Raw genomic sequence first — 9,190 nt, 5'->3', positions numbered from 1 at the left:
GCACGAACGAATCCAGTGTCGTGGTTCCATCCGTAAATCCGTCCAAAGCTTTTTGGTAACTGGCTTGAGCGGAGCCAGGAACAGATTCACCTACTGGTTTCGTCTGTGGTTCCGTTCCCTCTTGGGAATGTCTTAGGGATCAAACGGATGTACGAATGGATTCATGAGGAGGTTCCGTCTGTGAATCCATCCCTCTTGTTTTGACCTTTTGGCCTATATGGAGCCAGGGACAGACTCACCCTGTTGGTTTTGTCCATGAGTCTGTTCGTGCTATCTTGTTTAGAACCCAACTTTAGTCTTTGGGATTCGGCTTAGGATCCCTCTACACACCTTCGGTTTTAGGTGATTATTTGGGTTTGATATTCATTAGATATTCATTATCATACTATTATATAATTAATAAGTATCTTGCATATTTGCATTATTTATCTTGATGGTGAACTAATTTGAATGTAGATATATGAATTGTTTCATTATTGTATCGGATTACGGTGTCGGGAGTACCGGTACTAGAACCCCAGAAATATTTATGAAATTTATTGACTATCATCCTGCACTGTATGGGCCGTGCCGTGCTGGTACTCGGGTACTAGATGGAATGGGACGTTGATGCACTCGGAATACCTCTTAAGACGATAGGATTTGCATATAGTATATTTGTGGTTAGGATTTTTTTTTATATGTTGGGTAGTCAAAGCACCTATTGCCTGTAGGGGAGAGAGGTCAAGTCAGGGGTAGTAATGGCTATCGGGGTCCGCCACTGGATGATCTTGGTGGCTTCGACTGCCATAGGCTCCCTTGTGATAATTGAGGCTTCATTGTGACGATAAGTTAAGTGACCCACAGTGTCTCCCGAGTTATTATAGTAGCATATACCTGACTTAGAACTGTGTGCTAGGTGAAAAATGAATCTAACATGTGCATGCATCATAAATTATTGGCAATTGTGTGTTTGTGTGTATGTGCATTCCCCTTTGCTCTCTCACTAGCTTGTGGAGCTAACCCCATTGCGCGGCCTCTTTTAGTTGATATGCAAGGATATATTTGGAATTCTAACATATAAAATACATTACCTTCATTCATCCAAGTAGGATGATCTCGGGTATCCCCTACGGCCTTCTTCACATTTCTGACAAGTACACAGAGGGAGGTCCACAAGTTTGGAATTATTGGCGAACCTTCCTTGGATCCTATCAAGGAACCTTTCCTCGACTGGGTTGCCATCTGACCTCCCGAAGATCTTGTATGTTGGCTTCATGGTAATGGTCCAAAGATCACCAACATAGGAGAGTTCCACCCCTAAACAAAAGTCTAAGTTAGTATAGGGTTGGTTACAGATGTAACAGTATTGGCAAGACCCCTGTTGTGATTGATACTGTGAAGCATTGGAAACTTGTGTCGTTATTAGGAAGATGGAGAGCATTCATTGATTACACAGTTCAAAATGGTTTTAAAGGACATTTTTGTTACGCTTACCAAGAAACCCAGTGATACGTACATGTTACATATCTTGGAATAAGAGAGAAGGGAAAAAATAAATTAAGACAAGAATCGCCTCACAACTGTAAGAGAATTATAAGAATTTGTTTTAGGATCAAACACAATCAAAGTTTACCTCAAATAGTTAAGGAACTAACCACTACTCCTACAATTTTTCAACTTATCTACTAATTAACTAAATCTCTTATAACTACTCACCCCCACTTACCACTTTCGTAATACAACTTCCTTACACTTCTAGGAAAAAACAAAAAAAAAAAAAAAAAACTCCATTACACTACTCATGGACATTAAAATATTCAAATGAACTAACAAGTAACACTCAGATCTCCTGCATAAGCTTTTACCTGGGTGTTACGAAACACATTTCTTGATCATTGGAGAAACAGATTGAAAGTGATTTTAAAAAAACAGATACAAATTTGTAACAAAACCGACCCAATGAAATACAGATTTGTAACAAAACCAACCCAATAAACCCAACTCTCTCTCTCCCTACTGGCACCACCACCACCACCTTCCACTGACCAGCCCAATAAAACCGGCTCTCTACCTCTCTGATGCAGGAGAATTTTGGACCAGACTGTCCCAACTGGTACACTACCTTGGACTGACCCAAACTCAATTGCATGGAGATGAACCGGATCCAATTTGAATTCTTGGATCTAATAGGATTTTAGGAATTTATCTTATTTGGGGAAATAGTGTGTTTTAGTTTATTTTATTATCTCTTTATCTTAGAAGTTAGTTATGTAGAATATTTGGTTTCCTATTGTTTTAGTTTCCCTCTTTGGATAAGAAGTTTTAGTTAGAGGGTGAGTTTTATTTTTTTTAGGAGTCTTTTATCTTTCTTTATATATGATGTAATCCCCATCATTGAGATTATGGAAGAATGAATTGAAAAGTGACCTTGTGTGTGTGCAACCCCCCGCGCCCCTCCCTCCTTCTCACGGCTTCTCTTCCCCCCCCCCCCCTGCAATTATGATTTCTTCCTAACTTCTCTCTTCTCCTTCCCGGTCCCCCATTACTCTCCCTACTGGTACCACCACCGCCTCTTTCACTGCTACCATCACCACTTCTGTTAATTTGCATTCCATACCTGTTTTTGTTCTTTTTTAATAATAGAAATATTTTTTTTTCCAATTTTACCATACAACATTTTTTTGTATAGAAGTATTCAAAATTAACAAAAACATTAAAAAGTATTTCTGACTCAGAAATACTAATTTGGAATAGAAACATTGTCATGCATATCCCAAATAGCTACATGGCCCTGCAAACATTGACCAGACTGCCAGTTCCACACACACACAAATTATTTATCCTTCTATGTCATATGGTCCATCAACTCCCCATGGTTTTCCCCTTGATTTTCAGTTGTCCAAAATCTTTCAAGGACTTACTAGTTACTTTATTTTAAAGTCTCAATTGGCAGTCTTTTCGGACTCAAATTTGAAATATGAGTAGGGGAAGTTGGGACCCACAAATGAATAAAATTTTGACCCTAGCTGAGCTGCCATGTGACACAATGACACCAGTATTGCTCTCTCTCTGGGAACTTCCAACTGACCTCAATTAGTGAGTAGGATCAAATATTTGCATAATTGGCCTATGAATCTCGGCTAAGTTTTCTCTAGGAGTTCTTCAATAGATTGCAATCTCAATGTGTGTGGGCACAGGAGGCTAGGTGGGGGGACCAGTGATAAAATTATGTGATGATGAAATTCAAATGACCAACAACCTTAGGCATAGAAATAACAAACAAGGTGCGCAGAATCAGAATGAAGCATACTAGAATGAGGCTCAACACAGATGTTTAAATATTCCAAGCATCCTTCAAAGTGAGATTTCTTTTTCCCTCATGAACAAGAAAGCTTCTCAGGGGTATGATACTTACAATTGCGTATATTTACATCACCTAGCATCCTCATTTATAACAGGGACATCATGAATGAACAAAATTTTCTATCATCAATGATTTGTCCATTAGATCCTATTTGCACTTTTCTTTTTGGTAATGATTTGCACATTAGATCCACCTAAAAAAATTAAATAAAATAATACTGCCACTCTTATAGTTCCCCTGTAGTTAAAAGAGAAAATGTCTCATCAAAAGACTCCTCCTTATGAAACCATAATATTCAGCCTAAATATAAAAAAAGCGAATGACGAAACAGATCTTAAAAAGAAATGAATGCTGCAAACCTGTATTATCCTTGTCTTTGCAAATGGCACTGCAAAAGATGCTTTGTAATTTCATCCCAAGCTGCAATAGAGATTATGTAGATTTTATAGTACCTATTTAGGTTGCATCATAGAACAAATGAAAATATATTACCTGGGATACTTCGAAAATCAGGCTCTATTCCATTTCCATTGATGTCCATGCGCTTTGGTGTGACATACTTCCCAACAGTGACAACCACACCAGATCCATCGTGGAGTTCAAAAACAGACTGAATCAGACCCTGTTAATTTGTTCAAACAATTGAGACAAGCTAAATATACTACAATGGACTTGAGATCCATCAGCCTCATCAGACCCTAGCTCCTTTGCTTATGCAACCAATCAACTCAACAGCCCATCCCAATTAATTGGGGCACATTTCTTTCCTGGTATACTTCAATACTTCAATACTTTCAGCCCACAAATTAGATATACTTCAATACTTTCAGCCCCTCATAAATCAGAAATTTACCTATTAACTTCATAATTTTAACAGCCAGATCTCTAAATTGGAAGGTTAAAGACCCTGCAAACAACACCTTTTCTAGATTTCAGTTCGAAGGATATGCAGGAATGAACCAGTGGGAATGCAGGATTGGTATAAGATGACTGTAGTGTCCAATGGGTGTGATGGACCTTAGGTCCACAATACAACACCACTAAATTTCCAAAAACATTTCAAAAGCAGCATCTCAAAGGCAATGATTAGCAGATGAGTTATTCATACCTTGCCAAAAGTCCTTTCGCCCACAAGAACAGCTTTGCAATTATCATGAAGAGCAGTTGCCACCTGACAAGATGGTATCAGATTAAATACTAATTTTGTAAGAAAAACCTGAAGTAATTCCACAAGAATGGAGAAGGAAGTTGCTCACAATTTCACTAGCACTAGCAGTATTGTGGTTGACCAGCACCTGCATTAGAGCAATGACTAATTGATTAGACTTAGAAAGATGTCCAAGATATCATATCTGGTGAACCAAAACAACTCTGATCCAAACCTTGACAAAGCCTCAAGGAAAGGCATAGCCAAAACATGCATAATGCGGGACAGAATACGAAGGGGGGAATCTGGGAAGAAATCAGGGGGGGGGGGTGTGAGAAGAAGAAAAGGTGGGGAGGGGTGCCCACGCACAAAGAAGAAGAAGGGGGGGGGGGGTGTGTGCACACGCACAAACTCACTTTGTTTCCAATTCATTTTTGCATTCATTAATTCCCAAAACATGGCTGAGTAATCTTAAATAAAGACAAGAAAAATGTAAATCCCTAAAATAAAGACTCCTAATTACTTACTAAAACCAGGCTAACTAAAATAGGAACCCAATAAAACTCAAATTGGAAATTTCCCTTATGTTTAATAACTACCTTAAAATAAAAGATTACATAATAATTTTCCAAATAAAATAAACTTCCTAAAATCCTACTAGATCCAAACACTCAAACTGGACCTGATTCAACTGGGTTTGGGTCGGTCCCATGTAGTACACCAGTTGGGTCGGCCCGGTCCAAGATTGTCCTGCATCAACTCTCCCGATGTTGAGAAAAACTTGTCCACAAGTATTAAAGAAGGAAAGGATCAGCACCACTTGATCAGCATCCACGATCAAAAGCTTAGATGAGGTGATGATCCCGCACATTTCCCAATCAACCGTTACGATCTCCCGATGGTCATCAACAAATGATATGACTTTGATTGGAATATGACCACGGGGTTTTGCCACTGTAATCGGACCATTAATCGGTTCCACGACTGCAATCTTGATCTGATCGTTCAGCTCCACCTTTTCTTGAACGACTATCGATGCCATCACTTCCATCAATGGTGGCTCGCCTTTTGGCTCTTCAGAGACATTTTCAGTAGAGTCTTCCGTCATTGCAATAGAATCTCCTGGAAGTGATTCAATCGATGATTGCCTCAATCACAATTTTTCTGTCTTTCTGTGCTTAAGGCACGGATGTGTTCTTGAAACCCGTTGACCGTTTGTTGTTCAATTGTACCTCACTTAGGCATGAAAATTGAATCTTCAGTGTACAAAAATCATCATAAATATTACGGCCCGGAAGAATATTCCTTGCTGAAACAGCACTCAGGAGTAACTGATACTGGATAAAAGCTTGACAAACAATAGCAGATTGATGAAAGATCTTGATCTTTTCAACAAATCCATGAGGAGAAAACGCTTAATGCAATGCTTTCACAGTTATAGGATAGAGCAGCTGGTGGATTGTAACTAAAAGAATTCGGTTGGGTGGTGGTTTGGAGAACATTGATAGCACAATTGTAAATACAATGAAGGTTATAAGGACGGTGGCAGAATTGTAATTAATTTGAAATGCTACATGGATGGCAGATTTGTAATTATGGAGATTCAACTAAAATTCTGAATGACACGTGAGAGATGGAGGGGTATACTTGGAATAAAAGGAAAATAAAGGGTAAGTTAGCATTGGACAAAAGGGGGAGGGTAGTTTAGGAAATAAAAATAAATGAAGAAGAGACAAAAGTGGGATCATGGGTGGGGTTACCGTTGGGAGTTGGAAAACCAATAGGGTTTTGGGTTCTCAGAGTGCTTCCTCACGCAACTTCTGTAGAGAGTGTTGCGGAATCCTTGGATCAAGGGATTTGAGTTGGACCAGGCTTTGTCAATGAAGGATTCTCAGTGGTGGGGTTGCAAACTCGAAGGAGACAATGCCCAGAGGGAGGTGGCTTCGCGACTTCGAAGATGGTGGTGATACTGGGAGTCGACTCACGGGAGAGTTCTGAACCAGGTATGTCTTCTTCTGTTTTTTTATTTTGACTCTGATTCTCTGTGTCTCCTCTTCTATCTCTTTTTTTTTTTTTTTCACGGTGGGAAATTTCAGACGGGGAAAAAAAAGGAAGACGATGGGGATGTCGCTAGAAATCGACAGTGGGTGTTGTTGCGGGTTGGGGTTCAGTGATATGCAGGGGTTGCTGCTTGGGTTTCAGTGGGATCGATGGACAGAGAAAGGGTAAGGTTTCAGAGTGAGATGGGAGGAAGAGGATTGTTGTGCAAAGGGGACATAGGGTTTGGTTTTTTTTTTTTTTTTTTTTAACTGAAGTGTTGTGGGTTGGGAAACTGGGAAACGAAAGGGTGGGTTGGGGATTCAACGGAAGCTGCTATGGGGAAGGGATGAGATAGGGTTTGGGTTTTGGTTCGATTTCTGTTTCAACAAAGTTGAGATTTTTTTTTTTTTTTGGCGGAAGTGTTTTGGCTGATGTGGTAGGGATGGATGATTGATCTACTTTGCTCTGATACCACATAATGCGGGACAGAATAGGAAGGGGGGAATCTGAGAAGAAATCAAAGGGGGGGGGGGGGGGGAAGATGCCGTGAGAAGAAGAAAAGGGGGGGAGGGGTGCCCATGCACAAAGAAGAAGGGGGGGGGTGCACACGCACAAATTCACTTTATTTTCAATTCATTCTTGCATTCATTAATTCCCAAAACATGGCTGAGTAATCTTAAATAAAGACAAGAAAAATGTAAATCCCTAAACTAAAGACTCCTAATTACTTACTAAAACCAGGCTAACTAAAATAGGAACCCAATAAAACTCAAATTGGAAATTTCCCTATATGTCTAATAACTACCTTAAAATAAAATATTACATAATAATTTTCCAAATAAAATAAACTTCCTAAAATCCTACTAGATCCAAACACTCAAACTGGACCCGATTCAACTGGGTTTGGGTCGGTCCCATGTGGTACACCATTTGGGTCGGCCCGGTCCAAGATTGTCCTACATCAATGCAAGGTGGTAGTGTGAGCATATGATATGCCTTTTCAGGCATGAGTTGTAAATGAGACATGAATGAGATGTACAGTTTCTACACCTCAAATCCAAACAAGCATGTCATTTTTATTCCTCCAGAAAGAAGAGAGAAAAAACAAATCGTTTATGGAACTTGGAGGTCCAACAAGGGCTTATATTTGTTAACCTCATAGACCCAATAAGACCCAAAATAAAATAGAAGAAAACAAATTTATATGTTTCTACCTCATTCAACAAAAAAGATACCCTCCCCCATGAAGAAAACTAACATGTCAGATAGATATTATCACTGAAGGGAGATTTTAAATGAATGCTGCATTAAACAATTTTTGTTGAAGATAGATCAATCTGACATCTCATCTATAAAAGATATCCATACAATGACAGGAGTCGTAACCATAGGGGCACTTTCTGCAATGATAACTTTTTGGAACTGTGGATCCCTTCCAACTGTATAAATTACCTGCATACATTTAATAAGAAAAAAATATCATGATTGAATATCCATAAAATGGAGCATCACTAACTCTATAAAAATCCTAAAACTGCAGTTTGAGATAATTAAGTGACAGTTCTCAAATTGGTGAAGTGTCATATATCCAGAATAGGTAGTGTGGTAGTTAATGATTTTCCAACTTTAATGCAATTTAATCTCTAGGAATGGCACTGGCAAAAACAATTTGATTAATGAATCTCAGTTTCAAAAGAGTAATTATGCGAAGCTGCTCATGTAGCATCAGACTCATCAATACAAAACTGTTCATATATCATGATCATGCAAACACAAGGCCTAAAGTCGCAATTTCACACCATTCCAAACAATCATAATCATGAGAAGAAATCGAAGTCGTAAATCAGGATCAACGAACTGATACAATGTTTGCGCATGTAGCAATCTAGGGCTGGTGACCAACAATATCCTGCTAAATTATCAATTTAAAATGCATGTGGTATGTTTCACTTCTCTTCAACTGTCCACAAAGTAATGTAGTCCTAGATTGGTAGATAATCCAACTAGGAGTCATAACCAGGATCTGCTATGAACTGGTAAATCGGGTAGGCCAAAATTGGGATTTTGGTCAAATTAGGATTAGGGTTTCGTGGAACCTAGGGTTTGATGGTAGGGTTAGGCTAAGTTGATGTAGAAGAGTTTATCAATGAAGGTTACATTAAGTTTTAATGGGGGGAAAGTGTGCTGGAATTGAATTGCAGCAATTTAGGGTTACGTCTGTGGCTTTCTGGAAAGCGAATAATGATGGAATCTAGGGTTTAGGGTTGTCTGTTGGGGCTATAACCAAGATCAAGTTTCCCACTAGGGCACTAGGTGTGAGGGAGCTCGGTTCAAGTTTGGGTGGATTTTGATGGTTTGATGTAAAGTTACGGTGAAATCACAGAATTAGAAAGTAGAAGAATGAAAATAGAAACTTAGGGTTTCAGACAAACCAGTCACCAATTGAATGTCAGATCTGGAATGAGAAGAGAAGATAATGCTTGCAGGCTGTGCTCCAAACCCAGCTTTAATAACTTGAAATAGAATTCAGAAGTTACAGCAACAGGAACTTGAAAAACAGGCAGGTCGAGCTTCAATGGAGAAAACCCAGAATTCAAACAATGCTGTGGACTGATCCTCCTTCAAACAATGATAGAATGGTCATCTTGAATAACTGA

At 39.1% G+C, this 9,190-nt stretch overlaps 1 protein-coding gene across 4 annotated transcripts in view; it reads right to left on the bottom strand.

Annotated features, from left to right (window-relative positions):
- Positions 1-3,616: 3,616 nt before the first annotated feature.
- The window catches only part of LOC122640684 (carboxyl-terminal-processing peptidase 1, chloroplastic), a 45,709-nt gene continuing 40,135 nt past the window's right edge, over positions 3,617-9,190 (bottom strand). For all 4 annotated transcript variants that reach the window (XM_043833910.1, XM_043833911.1, XM_043833909.1 and 1 more), the window contains 5 exons: positions 7,902-7,985; positions 4,603-4,641; positions 4,455-4,517; positions 3,839-3,968; positions 3,617-3,766 (listed from right to left, as the gene is read on the bottom strand). In XM_043833910.1, the coding sequence (XP_043689845.1) occupies positions 3,711-3,766; positions 3,839-3,968; positions 4,455-4,517; positions 4,603-4,641; positions 7,902-7,985 (372 nt within the window). In that variant the 3' untranslated portion in view covers positions 3,617-3,710. The remainder of the gene's footprint in view (positions 3,767-3,838; positions 3,969-4,454; positions 4,518-4,602; positions 4,642-7,901; positions 7,986-9,190) is intronic.

This window comes from Telopea speciosissima, chromosome 9 (genome assembly GCF_018873765.1).
Source record: "Telopea speciosissima isolate NSW1024214 ecotype Mountain lineage chromosome 9, Tspe_v1, whole genome shotgun sequence".
In the NCBI taxonomy this organism is placed as follows: domain Eukaryota; kingdom Viridiplantae; phylum Streptophyta; class Magnoliopsida; order Proteales; family Proteaceae; genus Telopea; species Telopea speciosissima.
The sequence above is the reverse complement of the archived record's forward strand: the minus strand, read 5'-3'. Positions and strand labels throughout refer to the sequence as shown.